Genomic DNA, 21,706 nt, shown 5'->3' with positions numbered 1-21,706 from the left:
ATACTTAAATGATTGGTGGCTGGGACTGTGCCACACTGGTTTTCATTGGTTATATTTCTTTATTTTGAGCTCAGATGCCAAAAAGTGCATTTGCGCACACGTAACAGAACACAAAAGAGGGTTCTATAGGAAACCATAAAGCTCCACTTCATACCACTAGCTTAAAATGTGTATATGTATATATTTATAACACATATATATGTATAGACACACATATATAATAAATTCTGCATGTTTCCTTCAAAATTATATTGCTTGTCTGAGCTTCTTTTTATTCTCTTCTGTGCATCTTAAAAAATGTTGATAAATTTTTGATATGGCATTCTTTTTTGGGTATCACTATAAAACACGAGTGATGAGTTATGAATTTTCCGTTGTTCAGCTCTGTCCAGCTTCGTGACCCCATTTGGGTTTTCTTGGCAAAGATACTAGAGTGGTTTGCCATATCTTTCTCCAGTTCTTTTTACAGATGAGGAACTGAGGCAAACAGGGTTAAGGGACTTGCCTAGGGTCACACAGCTAGTAAAGTGTCTGAGGCCAGATTTGAACTCGGGAAGGTAAGTCTACCTGATTTCAGACCTGGCGCTCTATCACTGTGCTGTCTAGCTACTCTGAGTTGTTAATAACTAGCATTTTTATGGATTTTTATGGATTACAAAATGCTTTACGTCTATTTTCATTTGATTTTTGCAGCAATCCTGTGAGGTAGGTGCCAATATCCCCCATTTTACAGAGAAGGAAACTGAGGCTTTAAGAAGATGTGACTTGCCTAGTTTTATTCTACTAATCAGTATACAGGTCAGGATCTGAACTCAGATCTTCCCGATTCCAGTTCCAACACTCTATTCATGCAGCTACCTAGCTGCCCCTAGAGTGGTGAGAACAAAAATCTATAAAGAAATATTTTGGAGAAACAGATTTTGTGATAGACTGACTACAGAGGAGAAATGAGGAGAAATACTTTAAGATAGCTCCAAGGTCTTGAGCCTCAGTGACAGGGAGAATATTGGTGACATTCATGAAAAAAGAGAACTGAAGCCAGCAATGGTGATAGTCTGTCTGGAAATATCTGTAATAGCTCTGTCTGAGACATGCTGAATTTGAATTAACTTTCACATAAAGATTAGGGAAGGTAAAATCAGTGAACAAATTAGATCTTAAACTCCTTGAGGGAGGGACTTTTTTTGACCTTTTTTTGTATCCCCAGTACTTGGCCCAGTACCTGGAATATAGCAGGTGCTTGACAAATATTTAGTGATTGAATATAAGGAAATCTGGGAAAGGGGATGAAGAAAAACTCAACACTACCCAGAAAATAGTGCACCTGGACCCAACAGTAGGAAGACAGCAGCTGCAATCAATAGTTATCAGCAATCTCCCAGTCAGTTCTACACTGGAACTGCCCCCAGCCAGTGCACATAACCAGCAACATCTTCCATTGTTGGCATTTGAAGACATTTTCATCACACTAGAGGGGCACCCTGATAGTGATTAAGTGAAAGAGGAGATAGGTAGTACTTCACTGCAGGGGGCACTGTGACTGCATCTGTCTGCAAGGCATTCCTTGAGGACTTTCCCTGTGTGTGGGTGTGCTCCTTGGGACAAGTCTTTTCCTGAAATGTCTTGTGTGCCTGGGATCTTCAAGCTCAGCAACCAGCAGAAGTTAAGTCCTCTGTAGCACCTTTTGAGTGATTCCCTCTCTCAAGGCACGTCTGTGTCAGAAATCAGAGATCCTGATAAAGGTGGAAATGAGAATTCCAATTCTCAATGAGTTCTTTTGCTACCACTGTCCATCTGTCTCCTAGGCAGAAAGGAAGTCCCTCCACCCTAGCAAGTGGAAACTTTGCAGTTGTGGGGCTGCTTGCTAGTTCAATTTCATGAAGTATTTGGGGGTGAGGAGAAAACAAGATATGATCACAAATAAAATACAAAGTAGAATGAGAAAGTGCTTAGCAGATACAGAGAAAATTATTTGAGATTTTAAAGGAGAGGATTAATTTCTGACCAAGAAACATCACTTCATAGAAGAGGTGGGATGATCTGAGACATGAAAGAAGGGTAAGATTTTCAATAGCCTGAGACAACAGCAGGGTCATTCCAAGAATAAGAAATGGCATAATGGGCGAAGACATAGTAAAGTGAAGGATATATTCAGCGCACAGCAAGTAGTTTATTCTGGTTGCCGTGTAGGGTATGTGAAAAGCAGTGACTTGTCACCACCACTGCCCCATCTACAACCCAGGCACCACCAGCAGATGCCAAATCTGAACCTAACTCACCTAACGGTAGTCCGAAGATGCAAAGAGGAACAGACACATTCTTTGCTTTGGGCAAATTTCCTAGTGATTTTGTTTATTACAAGTAATATTCAGTTTCTCGTGTGTGAAGGATGTATTCCTCTTTTTTATCAACAGTGGCAATGTGCTTTTAAGCAGAAATGCAATCCCACAGCCAGAACGTGGTACCCAGATGAGTTCATACCAGAATTATGTTGGCAGATCAACATCAGAATGATTTCAGCATTGTTCACAAAGCTAAGAGTAGCAAACTGGTGACACAGGATTGTGCATCACTGATTCCAATATTAAACCAGAGTCAACAATGATGCTCACAGCACAAGCTGTGGGGTAAAACAGCCTTTATGGGTTAACAAGTGCTTGTACCAAAAATCTCACTTTCAGCTTGAACACTTATTTTGTTTATAGTAAAAGTCTGTACCATGGCCAGATATTCTCTGTAGCTATGTTCATTCGCTAGCCAAGACTTTGGATAGGCTTAAGGCTCCCTTCTCTACTAGTTTGCTATTCTAAAGTAAGTCAGAACATTCAGAAGGAAAAAAAATACCAATATAAATCAGAATATATGTGAATACACACACACAAATACTCTACAAACAGTGATTTTGGGGGACTGCTTAAATGCATTTAACATGATTCTGAACATGATTCACTTAGCATTTTCTTGTACTTTGCTATTTTCCCTTTATGTATATTTAACACACAAAGCATCCCACAACACATATAACATTGAACCATGTCACGGTACAAAAAGTACTACTACACTGGGGAGTCAAACATATTATCTGTATTCTAGTGTGGGCTCTACCAGCGATTCTCTGTATGGTCTTAAAGTTACTTTGCCTTGCTGGGCCATCAGATTCCTTACGTATAAGATGCCGGATCATAGGAGCATAGAATTAGAGCTGGAAATGACCTTAGAAGGTTAAGCGTCCTAGATGATGCCTTCCAGCTCTATGATGTTACAACTTTAAAAATCTGTTAATAAACTAGTTAACCTCAAATCCTCTGCTCCCCTTCCTGCTGCTCATACCCCTACCCTTTCAGAGTTTAATAGCAGATAATTTTAAAGGAGAAAAGAGTGAAGGCATTTAATAAGCACAAAGAGAAGAAAATGAAAATATATGGGGAACATATGGTTCAAAGTTATTGGCTTACTTCATGTGATTGGCTTACTTCATGGCCTCCTTACTGTGATGGAATCTCTTGTAGATTTGTTTTTTGATAAATAGAGAAGTGAAAACCTTCACTTTTTTTGTGAAGGCAACACCTAGAATCTAAGGAACCCAAGGTTCTGGGTACATCCAAACCCTATCTTTAGAAACAGGATTGGTTCTAAGGAGCCTACCTTTGGGGTGAATCAATGAAATCCCAGACTAATATTGTGGCTCAAAGGGACTCTCCTCCATGATGTCTCAGAGAATGAATCCCTAAACTCTTAAAGTCTGGCCTCCTGAAAGTCTTGCCCAGACTCTCTGGAATGGCCTGAGAATGCATTTTTGAATTGCTTTACCCCACCCTTGCACTTAGTATGCCTTGAAGTCTGAGGTACCTGAGAACACCTCCCCTAAGTTCGCAAATGAATCTGTCTGGTAGTGTCCAAAAGGGGTGCTGGCACGTCACTTTATTTTCCAGTTCTTTCAGTTGTGATGGGTCAATGTCAGAGGGCCAATATAAAGATGCACCTCAATCCCAGACAGACTTGTAAATAGGACTTATTTCAGATATGAATCAGTCATTAGGGCTTCAGAAACCACAATGAGCATGTCTGGATGTTGTATTATTCTTGGTTTATTTTCCATTCTTAAAATTGAGCATTGAAAGTTGTCCACACATATAAATAACACTATGGTTTCTTATACACTTTCTGCTGTCATGACTTAAAGTATCCAATGGTGAAAAGAAGAAAAAATCATCTTGTTGAAAGTTAAAGTTGGTTATTCTTGAGTGGTGGTACACTGATTTCTTCCCCTAGCTCCCTTTAGCCAAAGAAGCAATGTGGGAAGGTAATACACACACAGATTAACATAGCATGCCCTTGTACACAGAGGGCACCAGAATGACTCAAGTATGAGGACTAACCTTTTGAAACAACAAGCAGCTTCTTTATTTATACAAGAATACAGAAGAAAAGCGTCATTTTCATTCTAGCCCTTTCGGTGTTTAGGTTCCACCCGTGCTTCTCCCTACTACTTCTACCCTGGCCCAAGCTGTTATTGTGCCCCCCCAAAGCTGCTACGTTTATTATAAACCAGTGGCTGCAAAATTCCTGAAATGCATGCAACTGAAAATTTCTTTAAGCACACAGGGTCAAGTTCCCAAGTCCAAGTTAGTTTTTTATTTAGAACAGGTAGGTGGCTACGGTTCTGGTGGAGGACGCACTGTGTTTGAGCTTGTACTGCCATCTGCTACATCTCTGCTTTGGGGCAGCTGTACCTCTGTTTTGGATTCCCTTCCGACACGTTCATTCTTTGTGCTTTTCTTACTTTTGTCTGCTGCTTCGGTATCAACTCCCACAGTTTCCTGCAGAGGCTTAACATTTTCTGGGGAGCTCAGCTGGAGTTCATAAACTTGAACTTGACCTGGGACATCTTCAGCTTTCTGTTCAAGTTTTTCCAAAATCTGCTGGACCTTTCTTACACCATCCCTCCTGGCCTGACGCACATCAGCACGTCCTTCAGGGTCCACTGAATCCAAGGCCAGAAGCTCTTTGGTCAAATACTCTTCAATCATCAAATATTTTTTGTCTGTCTTCTTTCCTTCAAATGAATTCACAGCCTGCTCAAGCCCTTGGACCTTCTCCAGAATTGCTTCCACTTTCATCACACCAGGATGTTTGAGGTCTGCTTCTATATCGGCTGGCTTCTGTGGTACTAGTTCAGAAGAAGAAGGAATGGGGGAGGTTGGCTTCTCTTCTGCATCTACATTCTTGGAAGAGCTAGGGGCAGGAGGAGGGCAGGGAATGGGAGGGGGGCTGGGAACTGGAGCAGAAGGGACCTTCACTTCAACCTTCTCAGAAGGAGGTGGAGGCTTCTGGGAAACTGGTTTAGAATCAACCTCTTTGTGAATAACTTGAATTGGGATGTAGCCTGAAGAGAGATCTGGTCCAGAAGGGCTTGACTTACTTTCTGGCTTGTTTTCAGGTTTGGGCACCGGAGATGACTCTTGGCGCACCCCTGGCTGCTGAGAAGAAGCCTGGAGAAGACAAATATAGTTTTAAAAACTGGAGATTAAGTTAACTCAGAATGACAATTTTCAGGAGATGTAGATACACGGATATTTTCAAAACTGAAAATACTAGAAAACATATTTTAAGGACAGGCTTGGGCTACATAACTCAAAGTAAAGTAGAGATTATGAATGACATCTATCAAGTTAATTAGATCAATGTAGAGCGCCAGTCACAGGTAGGGAGGATTTTTTTGGGGGGGGGAAGAAGTGAAGGGAAGGGTGAGACTTTTTGTCTCTTTAGACTGCACTGATTCAGCTCAATAGTAATTACCAATCTTTCCTTTTAGTATATATAAGTTTCTGGTCAGAATGTTTCCTTCTAAGATTACATTTCTGAAAGGTTCTGTTCCTTTTTTATCACTTCTGACTACTCAGGGGCTGTTTCTGCCTAGGGCACTTTATTTTTTGTTATTTTTTGAAAGGATGATCAGGATATTTAAGCCTTTAAGAATCAAGCTTTGGAGAAAAGGGGTGGGGATTGGGGGAAGAGTAAGAACCATGTTTCAAGACAACTGTGGCAGAGACAAGAAAACAAATTCTGATTACAGACAGATAAGTAGCACAGTAAAATGTAAGGCGTAGAACTGGAAAGGTCTGAATTCCAATTCTGCCTTGATCGCCTCATATGTAAAATGAGAGGGTTGGAATTTGATGGCCTCTAAGGTGGCTTTCAGTTCTAAAACCATGATTCTATGAATAAATGCCAAATATTTACCTAGGATGAGAAAAGAAATAAAATGACAAGGATATTTAATCTTTTAAGAACTGTACTTCAAAAAAGGGTAGAGGAGAGGGAAGGAGGACTGTGCTTCCAGACAGTTGGACCAAAGACAAATATAAACAACTCTAGCCAGTTAGGTGGCATAGTGCATAGTGGCTCCACTGGACCTGGAGTCAGGAAGTCCTGAGTTCAAAATTGCTCTCAGTCATTTGCTAGCTGTGTGGTCTTAGGCAAGCCACTAAACCTCTCCCATATTCAATTCAATGTAAAATGGGGATAATAATAACAACTACCTTATAAAATAACAACTACCTTGTTTTGTTGTGTGGATCAAATGAGATAACAGACTATATGTAAAGCACTCTTTATAAATCTTAGCTATTACTATGTTTGTTATTCAGTGTGTCTGCACTGACCTTCTGAGTACATGTAGGAAGATAAAAGTTTAATGGGAGCCACCATACCAGCCCCATTGCTTCTTATATCATCTATGCATGAAACAGAGATGAAATGATGTTCTGACTCCATCTATTTACATATATGCTAACACAGAGATAAGCCCTCTAGACCTCAATGTGCTCGTTTGTAAAGTAATGGGTTAGAACAGATCATCTCCAAGACCCCTTCTTCCAGCTGTAAAGCCAAGAATGCAATCCAGTGGAGCTAAGCCAGGTTTGCATAGAAGCCTCCTCCAGCTGTGTTCCCAAGCTGCACTGATCTCTCCCTGCTCTGAAGAAAGCATATGTCATCCCCATCTCACTGTTCTCTAGTTGCTGTGGATAAGCTTGGTCTACACAAACAGTATTGTCAGGTAAGCACATGAGAGCAGAGAAAAGGAGCACGCCTTTGACTTGTACAGAACTGGTAACCTAGGACATGCTCAAAAAATTACTTGTTGGTTGATAGAGGGAGGTGCAGTCAGTAAGAGGTTTAGAATGAAGTGTCTATTTCCTTTCCTTACAATACATAAGCAAAGAGAAGGAGACAGTGGATAGACTGCTGAGTTTGGAGTCAGGAAGACCTGGGTTTTAAATCCATCTCAGATGCTTATTAGCTAGGTGACCCTGGGCAATTCACTTAAACTCTGTCTGCCTCCAGTAAGATGTAGATAATAGCAGCCACCACACTTCAGAGGGTTGTTGGGAAGATCATATGAGATAATCTATAGAAAGGAATTTTGCAAACCCTTAAAATACTCCATAAATGTGAGCTATTGCTAAGAAACAGTAATATTCCACAGAAAACAGCATGGTTTTAGCAGTTAGCTCCATGGAAGGGGAGACTGAATGCAAGTGCTTCAGATGGCCCCTATGTCAAAATGTCCCTCAAACCTATATGATGATGGCAAAATATTCTTACATTGAGACTTCAAAGACCAAGGAGAAAAAAAAGCCTTTCTAAGTTTTTAAAAGGAAAATATGCAAAATATTATTTTTCTATAAATAACATTGTCATCTGCTAACCCAAGGCATGTAGAAGGAAATTATCACCATTCTACAGACCGCCATGTTTTTTTTGAGTAGCACAGCTGTTTTGAGCAAACCAGGACATATCATTTATGTAAGAGGCACAAGAGGTAACTTCAAGGACTTCTGGGTTAGCAGGAATGCATGGAAGATCTACAGCTAGTGTGATGGCAGTTCCAAAGTGGCACTCAACTCACATTAGATAATAACAGGATTACTACCTAATATTTACATGGCACTTTAAGATTTGCAAAAGACTTTACATACCTTAATTTTATTTGCTACAACAACTCTGTACTATCTCTTATTCCTATAGTAAAGATGAAAAAACTAAGGCTAAGAGTAGTTCTATAACTTGTGCAGGGTCACACAGCTAGTTAGAGCAGGATTCAAACCCTTCCTACTTTCAAGTCCATTGTGGTATCCACTAAGCTCCCTAGCTGCTTCAGTTCTCAGTAAGAAATGCTATTTTATAGACAATATAATCTTTCACATAAAGGCAATGACAAGGCATCAATCTTAACCAAATCTACCTTATTCCTTAACATCACTCAGGGGAGCCCTGTCTCTTGGCAGCTTAATCTTAGGTCCCTGTGCAAATTATCACCAAAAGCTTAACTAAACAAGCAGGAAAAAAAAATATAGGAGTGAGTGAGAGACTTCAAGGATCATTCAATGATTCTAATCCAACCTCCCCTCCCATTTTACATATTAGAACTAAAGCCGAATGTGGGGAATGACTTGCCACAGAAAAATAGCTGGGCATCTTAGGATAGATGAAAAAGTGATTAAATTAATGGATAGGGCAGAGGAATCAATTCTTGCAGGTACTCCAGAAGTTGCTTAGCACTTCTCTAAATTTTAGGAAGAGGGACAGACTGAATGTTTATGTTGTTGGGGGGGGGGATTGTTACTTTGAGGTGGGAGGACTTGGAAGTGATTTATCAAATTCTCTCCCCCCAATATCCCAATAACATTAAAAAAAAGTGAGTGGCAGATGCAGGAACCCAATTTCTTGATCCTTTGGTTCCATGCTTTCTGCATTTTACCACAGCTAATCCCTTAGGAACCTATGAAATTAGGCCAGGCCCAGAAGCAGCCAGGTTGTAGCCAAGTACAAGCTGAAGTACACAATGTTACAAGGAATCTTGGTTCTCAGACTGCATTTCTGTAGGCAGCTCAGAGGAGAGAATAGGAACACAATCACATAGTTAGCATTTATAAAGCATGATGTACGGTTTGCAAAGTGATTTACATATATCTAAGCTTACTGATCTTCATCAACAGCCCTGGAAGGTAAGTGCTTTATCATGCCCAATTCACAGATGAGGAAGTATCCTGAGAGAATTTGAGTGACTTGCTCAGGGTTTCATCAGTGTCTGATGACAGATTGGATCTTAGGGTCTTCCTAACTTCAAGTCCAGCACTTCATCTACTGCACCACTGAACTGTCCAATGTGATGGAATGGAAAGGGCACTGGATTTGAAATCATTGTAACTAGGTTCAAATCCAAATTTTTTGACCCAAATGGTTCAGAAGTAGTTCTGCCACCTGCTATCCTTTCTAACCTAGGGAAAAAAGTCATTGAACTGCTCTGGCCTTGAGTTTGTTCCTCTGTAAAATTAGAGGAGGGGGAAGAGGGCGGAATTTTGGGCTGTAAACTCAGTCCTAGTTTCTAATTCTAAATTCTAATTAATTGTCTCACATGAAATGCATCAAATGCATTACCTCCAGAAATGATGAAAAGACCAACTGGGTGAAAATTATACGAACCCTAGATGGGGTTCTTCAAGATTAAAGAATTCTTGGAATTATGGGTAAAAGTAACCTGAAGGCTTTGGAATAGAAGTCTCCTTACCTGGGGGATATCCATGACCGTGTGTCCTCGGGCAGGAGATGAGGAAAGTACTGGTGCATTAGCTCTGCATGGAGACCCTTCTCGGCTAGATGTGCCCCTGGCAACCACTTTGAATGGGGACTGCGCATGGACAGCCTTAGGTTCCCGATCATCAGTATGGACTCTGTATGTTGGCTGTTGAGATTGGTATTCTGCCCCCTGGGAAGCTGGATAGTGAGTCTTCTGTGCCTGATGATAAGCTTGTGCTGGATGCCTAGGGAGATTCTGCTCATGGATCACAGGAATAGGGATATAGCCTCGGGGAAGCTGGTGGCTTCCCTTGGTGCTCCTGGCAGCAGAAGGAGGCAGACCAGAGGAGGAGGAAGAGGAAGAGGAATCTGAAGCAGCTGGAGACTGGGATCTCTGCAAGTCACAAAAATAAAAAAAAGATGTTTCAACTAGATGACCTCTCACCCTAGGTACTCACGACATTAAGCAAACATGATGGGTTGGTTTCTTTTCTTTCTTTTTGCTGGTGCCAAGGAACAGAAACAAAGCAGATGCTCATCACTGGGGAACAGCTCTACAAATTGCAGTTTATGAATGTAATGGAATATTACCAGGCTGTTTAAAACAATGAAAATAATGAACACAGAAAAGAATGGGAAGGCTCACATGAACTGATACAAAGTGAAGTAAGTAGAACCAGGAAACACAATGACTACAACAACACAAATGGAAAGAACAACAAAACCATCAAAACTGAATGCTGGGAAAGTTATAATGACCATATTTGGCCCCAAGGAAGACATATGAGAATGCACCTCCCTCCCTGAAAAAGTGAGGGTCTGTGGTTGCAACACTGCATACAATGTTGGACTTGGTAGATGTGTTGGTCAGTTTGGCTGAAATGTCTTTATAGAGGTGAGGTTAGAAATAAATCAATAAAAATCCCACAGAGCACAAATACACGCACTGTTTGTTCTAAAAGAGAAAGCTTTACCTGATGTTCTACATCAGGATTAGTTTAATTTCCACATGTACATATGTAGTACAATCCAAACAGATGAAGAATGCAGAAGACATGAAAGTTATCTTTAGGGCAGACAGAAAATGAAAATTATTGTATAAGAGGCAGGTATAATACTATTTGCATCTAATATGTCTTAAGTCTTGAGCCAGAAAATGGTTTAAGGTCTGGTCTTCAGATATTAATGCACTGAGTCTAACTTTCACAACCATGGGACTTCAGAGCTGGCAGAGATCTTAAAAAAGATCCAGTCCAACCCCTCATTCTGCAGATGAGGAAACAGAGACCTGGAGAGGTTAATGATTTGCTTGAGATCACAGCTGGCACAGAGCCAGGAATAAAACCCAATTCTCTAGACTCCCAAGTCATCTGTATTTTCATTTTCCCACAATGTTTCCTTGCATAGGATCATAATGCTAGAAAATTGGAAAGGGACTTTATAAACAGTCATCTAGCTTAAACTTATTTTACAGTTGGAGAAATTAAGGCCCAGAATGTGAAGTTACTTGCCAAAAGTCACCCTGGAAGTACAAGGCAGAGCTAATATCTGAGAGATCTACTATGTCAGGCTACAATTTAGAATTAGTCTTAAAACACTGTCTTAATGCAATTGCCTCTGTTTCGGTTTTACTTTAGAATTAGAGCTATTCAACCTTACCCTGCTTCAAACTTAGCTATTTTGTCTCTGAAATAGGAAGAAAATTAATTGACCATGAGAATAATTAGTTGTTGGTTTTGGGGGGGGAGGGGAAGCAGCATGGTAAAGTAGAAAGAGAATTCGTTTTGGGGATCAAAAGAACCCAAGGTTGAAATCCTGGCTCTGACACTTGCTATTTATGTGTCCACATAGCTCTTCTCTAAGTCGTATAACCTAAGACTCAGTTTCTTCCTCTGTAAAATGGGGATAGTATCTTGAATGCCTCCCTCCCAAGGTTCTTGTGAGGGTTAAATAATACAGCATCATTTTGAAGCACAACATAAATATTAGCTATTATGTTATTTGATCAAACAGCTTCAAGGCATTTTTAAAATAATATGCGAATACACATTTTCAGGGAACATCTATTGTGGGGACTTGGGATAATTGTTGGAAAGTACCTTCTGTCAAAACAATAGGGATTGGGGGGAAAAAAGCCAACTTTTCCTGACTGGCTTGGTGACTGATGAAGGTACCCAAATAATCCATTATGTGAAAAAAGTCAGAAATGCCCAGGAAATCCTTATTATATACCATGAGCGAACTGAATAAACCAAGGCAGTCCCAAAGGGCACTGAATGGTGGCTAGGCCACTTTCCTGCAAGACACACCCAATTACCTCAAGTCCTTGAGAGGCTGGAGCTGCTGCAGCTGTTGTTGCCTTTCCACACTGTTTTTCTGTTGGAATAGATTCAGATGAGCTTTTGAGAGAGGATTCTGATGGGGAAAAGGACCTTAAAGGTGACTGAGATCTCAGAGGGGTTGTTTTTGCTTTCACTCGCTGCATCCCAGGCTGATGGTAGGAGTAGAATGGGTGCTGCTGCCGGTTTTCAAAGCCTTCATGGATAACTGGAATGGGTATGTAGCCAGCACGAAGTTGGGGATACACTGGGGTACCCTCCCTAGCAGGAGGTAGCCTGGGACTCTCCTCAGATGGGCCGTTGGCTGATTGATTTTCCTACCACAAAAGGAACCAGAGACAAAGAAATGAGTGACGGAAATGAATGACAAGAAAACAAAATACAGAAAGCATGCAGCTATTCAAGTCTTCAGAACCAGAGAGAACTTGACACCCCATGCACAATGTGGGAATTTTTTGGACAATCAACTTTCAATGACCATTAAATAAAAAGCCTATGGCACTCTTATCCCATCTCTCTGACTCCTAGGGTGGAAATCACGTTCATCTTTGATCCTCTTCTGTTTCCAAATTATTCTCTCAATGGTCATTCCTCTTTTGAGGGGAGGGACTTTTCTTTTTGTCTTTGTCTCCCAAATCCCCTACACCTTGTAACTGCTTGATAAATGTTTGTTGGATGTTTAAAAAAAAAACACAATAAAAACAACTACCTCTGTCATTCTTCTCCTGTCTCCTCAAAGCTCCTTTTTTCCCTATAGAGGCTGCTGTTTGGCTAAATGTTAAAGAATCATAACAAGGAGAAAGCAGCATGAGTTTTTGGTTGGCATCACTAACAAAGTCAATGTCCATAACCGGTCAGTCAAATCTACTTTAGCTGATATAACAGCAAGAGAACACATCAAGCAGATAGATATTTATGTACCTTGCTGAGTCATCTGAGACCCAGCAGAGAGAGCCGTTCAGTGATTATAGAAACTTAAGAATGTCAAATTACAGAACTAGATCATTTCAAGATAACTGATATATTTAGAGCTAAAAGGAATAATCTGGGGGCATCAAGTCCAGCTACCTCATTTTACCAGTGAGGAAAATGAAGCACACAAAGGCTAAATAACTTTTTCATAGTCACGCAGCTAGTAAGTGTCTGAAGCAGGATCTGGACCCGGGTCTTCTGGGTTCAGTCATGTATCCACTCTACTATACTCTTTCAAGCCTCCTACAGATTTACTTTTTTTTTTTAAGCTTAATTAGGAAGTCTAAAGATGAGCCAAAGAAGTTGGCAATAATGATCTTTGAACTAATACAGAGGCCAGCTACTGGAAAATAAGGGCTAACCAACAGAAGTTGAGAACAGGGTAAATAAAATGCCTTCCAATATACAGGAAGAATGTAGAAGTGCTTATGAGCCTAGGACTGCAGAGCCTAGGACTATCTGTGCCTTATTGATGCTAACAAACCCTGCACAGGTTAAGAATGACTGGGATCCCCCTCCTGTCCTTCGGTGGCCAGTCTATTTTGGGGCCCTCCAGAAGGCCAAGTTCCAGATGTACCACTGGGAAAGATCATGTTACAGACAACAAGGCACCTCGGTCACTCACTGAGCCATGTCATTATTCACCATGCAGGGAGCTTTCCAAATGAAGGCAAATCATACATATTTGGAGTCCCCCAAAGTAGATAAATCTTATAGCAAAAAATGTCAAACTGACATTTGATCGTTTGCCAAAATGAACTTTGGTCATTCTTATACGTCTAAACATGGCAACTTCTTTGAAAAGTGGTCATTTTCTGGCCCACATAGAAACATTCTTCCTTAAGAGATCATATCTTTGAAGACAAAACAAAACCATTTAAAAGCTAAGAAACTGGGAGATTACAGAGAAAAACCTCTCCGGCAACAAAATTTGTCAGAGGAAAAAAGGCAACATGAGAACTATGTGACAGATCTAAATTTTGGTTTTGTTATATGAACACGTATATGTATGTAAACATTTAGATGACCTTGCAAGCTAAATATGTTTACCTAACAACATTTCTCTCTCTTGCAGAAACCCCCTTCCTATCAACTTTCTTCAGCAAATATCAAAGGCAAGAATATCACTATGTCCTTGGGGACACTGGCAGCTACTATTCACTCTCAGGGGTTGGATTAGCATACCCATATGCTCGGATTCCAGCATTTTTTTTATTACCATGCTTAACTCTCCAGAGTCAGGCATCATACAAAGAGCTTAATTTCTAACCACTAAAAGGGGCTAAAGCAACATGAGAAAAATATTGCTATCTTTCACAGAGGTACTCCCATGGAGGATTTGTTCCTCTTCCTTTCCACTTTAAAGAATGGAGCTAGAAAAAAGGCTTAGTTTTCATCAATGCTGTAGGGTTTTAGTTGGGAGGCAATTTTGGTGGGGGAGTTGGTGGGACTGTTGTTTTCACCTGTCATTTTCTTTCACAATGTTGTACACAAGCCTTAACTGGGGTATACCGAATGAGGTCAAGTCAGAAAGTATTTATTGAAAGCCTACTGTGTGCCAACACTGAAACAGGAGCTACAGAAGATACGTAGATGAAAGTGCTTCTTACCTTCAAGGATGCTTACAGTCTAAATAGATGGCAAGAATACATACATGAAATACTCAGCATTCAGAATAGTTAAGAGGTTGCATGGTATAGACTCTTGGGTTTTGTGAATTGTTTAAAAATATATTTTGGTAACTATATTTCAATATAATTGGTCTCTTTTATAATCCTAGGCTTCACCAGAATGCCAAAGGGCTAGGGGCATGCCCAACAAATCGAGAGAAGGAAAAGATCATGATTTTAGATAGTTGAGGAAGGCTTAGAAAGGCAATGAAATTGAACTGGGTCTTGAAAGACATGTGGAGCTTGGATAGGTGGAGAAATGGGATAGAGGGCAATATAAGCAAAGAGAGAATCAAACAGGTTGTGTCAAGGACTAGTTTTACTGGGGCAAAATTACATATAAGTAATAATAACTAAAGTGGGAAGATCTTCCCTGCCTGGTTGAGTTGCTTAGCCTTGAACTGGCAGGCAGTAATAGATAGTGTGTGTTAGTAAGTAGAGAAGGATTACATAATGAAAACACTATTTTAAGAAGATTCTAAAAGATTGTACTCTAACTTTCCTACCATGTTAGGATCAGAAAGAATGTGTGCTTCATTATGCACAAGAGAACCCATGATAAGCCACTAGAATAAGGTCTAAATGTATAGGTCCAACAATGTTCTCTGTCATCTGAAGACCAGCTTAGCTAGGATCAGAGAGACCAATCAATCATCTATTACCTAACAGTGACTGATTAATTTTTTTTTTTAGCCACAGCAACACATGAAGACTTTTTACTAAGGTGAAAAGGAGTTCTGGCACTTAGCACAGTGCATGGCACATTGGAGAGGCTTATTAAGTGCTACTTGGCATGAGTTGAGAGGAAGCATAGTGCAGTGAAAAGAATCTTGGATTGGGAGTTCTTCTACTTATTACCTGTGTGACCTTGGGCAAATCACCTAGCCACTTTTAATCATTCATTCCCCTGCTCATGAATCTTCAGTGGTTCCCCACTGCCCCAGCTTAAAATACAAACCCCTCTGCAACTTGGCTCCACTCTCCATTTGCCGACTTCCCTCCTATGGCTTCCTTCTATGCTCATTCTAGGTTCTAATGAAACCAACCTTCTTGCTGTTCCTCTCATGCCTTGAAGACATTACTCCTCTACTTAGTCTGCTGTTCCCCAAACTTGGCATTCCATTTCTTGTCTCTGTGTCTTTGTATAAATTGTCCCTTAACCCTGGAATGCATCCCACACCTCCTCACCTCTATCTCTCAGAAGTTTTTTTTTTTCCTCTCCATGACTCAGCTCAGATACTAACACTCCCCAAAGAAGGCTTTCCTCGTACTTTTGGGTGTTAGTGCTGGTTGCCTCCTCAAATTATCTTATATTTACTTAACTATTTATAGATTAGAGCCTCCAAAACAGGGGTGAGGAACCTGTGGCCTTAAGTGAGAAGGCCTTTTGACTGAATCCAAACTTCATAGAACAAATTGGATTTAGTCAAAGGACTGCACTTGAGGACCTAGAGGGCCATGTGGTCTTGAGGCTGCAGGTTTCCCACCCCTGCTTCAAAAAAATGAAAACTCTCTAAAGGTAGGGAGTAGTTTTCATTTTTTGTTTTTATATTCCTAGGATCTTACATAGAATAGGCATTTAACAAATGCTTGTTAAACTGAATTCCAAACTCCCAATTTCTCCCCTTTTCTCTCTCCAATACTACCTCTTGGAAACTCCACCTTATACTTTTATACAGTGCTTTAAGATTTATAAAATCCTTTCAGTTTCTTTTGGTCCACACAAAATTCCTGTGAGCTCAAAAGTCTCCATTCAATTCAACAAGCATTTTTTTGGCTTCTCTGTGCAGTGCATTGTGCTAGGGATACAAAACACAAAAATCAAATAATCCTTGCCCTCATGGACCCCTACATTCAAGTCAGGGAACAACATAGAGCACATGCACAAATAAGTAAACACAATGTATTAAGGAGGTTAATACACACACACACACACAGAGATGGAGTTCAAGAGCAATTATAACTGGAGGGGATCAGACTTCTATGCTTGAAAGGAGACCAGGTATTCTAATAAACAGCCACTATTTTCACCCTTTGGAAACATCCTAGTATCTTTTTGGAAGTCTCTAGTTTCAGCCTGTTCAAATTGAATTATATCAATCTCAATTAAGTGAAAGTGATAATCATAAAACAAATTTCCTGTGAGGTGGGTAGAAGCAGTATCATTACAAAGAGTTATAACAAGGGCTGCAACTAAAATTAGAATCCATATCTCCTAGAATCCCAGGCTGGTATCCATTCCATACTATCACACTGTGCCTCCCTTAAAAAGGACGGACACGCACACACACACGCGCACACACACACACACACATCACAAAGAGGCAGACACAACTGAAAAATTATTCAACAACAAATAATCAGAGCCCCACCAAAAGCAAATAAAATAATGTCATAAAGCAGCTCTTTCTAATTTTCATTGGATTTTTGTTTTGCATAAAATTGAAAATTTCCACTCATTTTAATGTTTAAAAGATTAACAATCTTTTAAAAATTAAATAGGTTTTTCTTAAGTTTTGGTAAAACAAAATATTGATTTCTCCATCCAGAAATTTAAGGTGGTCTTATTTTTGTCTTTATATTTATTTAGAAAATTCTCAAAGAGGAAACTACCCCCTCTAACAGAGGTATGCAATCTACCTAATAAATCGTAGTATTCTGATAAATTGTAATCTTGGGCAGCTCCCTGGAACACTGAGACTTTAAATGATGTACGTGTCAATGGCCACACGGCTATTCTGTGGCAGAGGCAGGACCTGGACCCAGGTCTTCCTGACTTGCCTCTCTTAAGTTTTTAAATTGCTCTTTTAAAATGACTAAACAATATATACCAAAATATTCATAGCAGCCCTCCTAGCAAAAAAAAAAAATGGACATAAAAGTGGTAGCCACTGATTGAGGAATGGCTAAAAAAATAAGTTTGCTATATGAATGTAAAGGTAATGGCCAATGAGGAATTCTGATAACTATGAGAAGATCTGTATAAAATGAGGCAGCACAAAATACTCAAAGTCAAAAGAACAAAGTATATAAAAGAACCACAACAATGTAAATGAAAACATCACTAAAAGGAAATTGAATTTTGGATAATGGAAAAAACAGTGAAGAGTCCAGAGAAGAGATGACAAACCACACCTTCCCCCTCAGGACAGAACAGAGTATAATACAACATAAGATTAGAGCAAATGTATTTCATTGTTTTCTTTAGTCACATGGAAGGTTCAACTTAGATGGAGAAAGGGAAGGGAAACAATTATAATACAAAAGACATTAATAACATATAATTCTGAAAGAATTAATCAACATGAAAGAAACTAGGCTTTAGCAGCACTTCCCTAATAATTTCCTTACATTAAGGCATCCTTGCCTTCAAATTTAGGCATAATCACAGTGAGTCTTGTAAATTTTTTTTTTTTTTAGAAATCAATGCTGTTAACTACAAAATCATAATGTATGGGCAAGATACTATAATTATATTATTTCTTGCTCAGCATCCTCCCAATTTATTTGCACATGACATGACAGTACACATTCAACATTCACTCTAAAAAGTGGTAACAAAGCATTTAAACAGATCACCTTAATTTAGAGAGCACTGATTGGTACAGTGGATATCACACTAGACTTGGAATCAGGATAACCCGGGTTTGAATATTTTACTATGCTAATTAATAGCTCTGTGATCATGGACTCCTATGCGCTCTAAGTGATATGAATAATAATGCAAGGTTATTTAGCCTCTCTGAGCCAATTTTCTAAGCTGTGAAATGGCGATAACAAAACCTATAATAGTATTATTATTCATATATCACAGAATTGAAGTGCGACTCACATGTATAAAAAACAACCTTTAAAACTGTAATGTTAATGTTACTTACAGAGCACATAACTTGATGATTTAACTTTTATATTCCTCAGTCTTAGCATTCTGGGAACTACTTTTTGCCAAACAATATTTTGCTATCATCATCTTTTCAGTAAAGACACTGAGAATATATTATTTGGCAAGTAAGATAGGAATGAAAACATCCACTGCTTGGCTGACTGCATTTCATTTAAAATCTGATAGTTCTTGCCAGTCATCTTGTAAATTGCCTTGAAATTCTCAGCAAATTGCCCTGCCCTTGAGCGCCAGATTCTACTGAATTACTCCATGGAAAATTACCAGAATAAGAGATAAGGAAAAATTATTTCTGGATGAGATGAAAATCTGTCCCATTGAGTACAAGGTATTATTAGAGGGATACTCAGGGCAAAGTTTTGATTCTGGGCTTATACTACAGGGACTTAAAATACTCTATTTTCATACAAAACAAAAACCCATGGAAATTTAAGAGAAAAACAGTATCTTGTAGGGTATTAGAGAAGAGTGCTTTATAAGTTTACAAGCACTTTCATATCAATTACTTTATTTGAAGTTAAAAAAAAATGACTGTGTGAAGGGGCCAGTGCAAGTGTAGTCTTCAGCATGCTATGGTAGAAAGCACACAGACTTTAAAGGCCTAGGTTTGAGTTGGCCACTTGAGAAGCAGCAGGGTCCCAAACCAATTTCTCCACCTCTCTGGACTTCAGTCCCATCCGTAAAATATGGGAAGAAGGGTGAGCTCAGGTAGGTAGTGCAAACATTGAAACTGAGTACACTGAGGGGGAGCAGTTTGCTCAAAGGCAGAGAACTACTGGTGGAGCTGAGATTCAAACTTCTATGTAATCCAGGTCATCCTCACTCCCAACTCTGCCTCAACCAAGTTAAAGGCCTGCTTTGTTACCTAGAGGTAATTGCAAGAATATTCCTCATAGAGAAGTCAGCACTGCTTAAACGTTTTTATTACAAGAGAGGCAATAACAGATGTGGTGTGAGGTTTAAAGGGAAGTAACAAAAGACAATAATTTTTTAAAAGTTAATGTCATGAGAAAACTTAAGAACAATAAAGTTTAACCCATATACTCAAATGAAGGTGGGATTGTATCCATTTGAAGTTCTCACCAACAACCCATACATGTCTGCCTAGCCTAGGTAACTTTTGTCCCATGTCTTCCTAGAAATTTGCCATAGGAGGTTGGCTCAACGTACTGCTGAGGCTTTGTTTTCCTTCTCTTGATATCTCAAGGATACTAGTTATAGGAACACAGAAGTGGGCTGTCCATCAGTTATTATGCACTTTCACCACATGACTGGAACATGGCTGCATTTCTTTTTTATTTTTATTTCATGACATCCTTTGCTCTGATTCTTTTTCTTAGATTCTTACTTGTTATGGGCTGCAGTCTATGTAACTACCATGCTCTATAGACGTGGGGAACCTGCAGCCTTGAGGCTATATGAGGTCTTCGGAGTTCAAATTTTATAGAACAAATCCTCATAGGGGATTTGTTCTGTGAAGTTTGGATTCAATCAAAGGGTCACACTCGAAGACCTAGAGGGCCAGATGTGGCCTTGAGCCCACAGCTTCCCCATCCCTGCACCTGGTCCATTATTCTCTAAGTGATGACTCAATTTAATTATTTGAACACTGTAGTCTTCCATTCAATAGAAGCAGTATTAAAAAACAAACTTTAAACCTCCATTCAATTAAGCCAAAAGAAAAACAAAGAGAATTCAAGATGAGCACCAATGCCTCAAAAGTATTATTTTTCCAATACGGAGGTGATCCTATCAACCCACCAACAAGTACTGAGGCATACATATGCTTTTGAGTAGGTTTTTTCTCCTTGTAGTGTGAAAGGATTGATCCATCTATACTCTCCCCTCTGATTTCCCTTATGAATAAAGAGAAATTAATTTGAGAGGCATCTAGTCTGGGAGAGGGATTTGGTCTAGTCTATAAAACAAAGTGATCTTGACTAAATACAAGGAACCCCCAATCTTGACCATATTTGCCTGTTGTATCCCAAATGCAGATCCTGCAAATCTTTACCAGTCCACAATATCACTTGCATCAAAGATTCTTATGGTACAACATGTATAAATTTCAAAAGCTCACTCCATTCTTCTCCTTTTGGAATCTTCTCCCATCCCAGTTTCTCCCTGGTTCTCACAGAACCATAGATCTAGAGCTGAAAGAGATCTCTGGAAGCCAGAGTTCAAACTCCCCTCATTTTAAAGATGAAGAAACTGAGACTCAGAGAAATTAAGTGTTTTGCCCAACGTCATACAGATAATAAGTGTGAGAAGTAGTATTTGTACTCAGGTCCTTTGACTCTACTGTCAGTTACTTCCTGAGCCTTGCAGAGGAGAGGGTAGAGCAGCCTATAAGAACAAATTTAAAGAGTTTACTGATCTATGCACATTGTAAATAACTTGGATTGGGAAACACTGCTTTAACCAATAGAACTAGCCAGCTGAAGTGAATGCTAAGTCTAACGTATCTAAGATGAATGAAGTGTAAGGATGTCATCACATGGTGCAGCAGGAACAGCACTGGATCTGGCATTAAGAAATCTGAGCACTGTTATTTCAAATCTACTGCCACCGGGGTGACTCTGAGTCTATCATTTCACCTTCACCGGGGCCTCAGTTTCCTCCTCTGAACAGAGGTATGGGCCCGATGATTTCTAAGGCAAGTTTCTGCCTCTAAACTAATGACCTGAGATCATCCCAGTAATAATAGCTCCACTGCACTTCTAATTTCGTAACTGTGGAGCCCTTAAATAGGGCAAAAATTTAATTATCTGAGTTTTTAGGCCAGAAGAGCTTTTTAAACTGTGGCTTAGATTATACAATCAGATGCTGAGTTTTACTGGTGATGGACCAAGAAAAGCACAGCAAAATACAAGATGATAACATGGAAAGAAGAAGAATTCTCTTACACTAAGAAAAAGAGGCTGGAATTCTTTTCCCAGAAATTTTGGAGTAGGAACTAGTTTTAAAAGAAGTAATGGGAGATAGCATGGTAAAATGGAATGAATGGAGGGTTTAGAGTGAAGGAAAATCTGAGTCCAGCTCCAGTACTTACCTGGATGACTTAGGGGCAAGCCATTTAACCTTTCTTAACTTAGTTTCTTCATCTATAAATTGAAGATAATAGTTCTTTAATCAACATAGCTTTTGCATGGATCAAAAGGGAATATATGTACAGCACCTTACAAACCTCCAGATGCTACAAAATGCAAGCTATTATTAGCCACTTTCTGTGAAGTGAGATG

At 39.6% G+C, this 21,706-nt stretch overlaps 1 protein-coding gene across 2 annotated transcripts in view; it reads right to left on the bottom strand.

The window, feature by feature from the left end:
• Positions 1–4,070: 4,070 nt before the first annotated feature.
• The window catches only part of BAG3 (BAG cochaperone 3), a 30,281-nt gene continuing 12,645 nt past the window's right edge, over positions 4,071–21,706 (bottom strand). Inside the window, exons 2-5 of one of the 2 annotated variants that reach the window (XM_072624019.1) lie at positions 11,900–12,238; positions 9,575–9,976; positions 5,423–5,492; positions 4,071–5,170 (exon numbers count right to left, since the gene is read on the bottom strand). In XM_072624019.1, the coding sequence (XP_072480120.1) occupies positions 4,656–5,170; positions 5,423–5,492; positions 9,575–9,976; positions 11,900–12,238 (1,326 nt within the window). In that variant the 3' untranslated portion in view covers positions 4,071–4,655. Of the gene's footprint in view, positions 5,493–9,574; positions 9,977–11,899; positions 12,239–21,706 lie in introns of both variants that reach the window. The other variant, XM_072624009.1, reaches the window with a different exon arrangement.

Source organism: Notamacropus eugenii, chromosome 1 (assembly GCF_028372415.1).
Source record: "Notamacropus eugenii isolate mMacEug1 chromosome 1, mMacEug1.pri_v2, whole genome shotgun sequence".
In the NCBI taxonomy this organism is placed as follows: Eukaryota; Metazoa; Chordata; class Mammalia; order Diprotodontia; family Macropodidae; genus Notamacropus; species Notamacropus eugenii.
The sequence above is the reverse complement of the archived record's forward strand: the minus strand, read 5'-3'. Positions and strand labels throughout refer to the sequence as shown.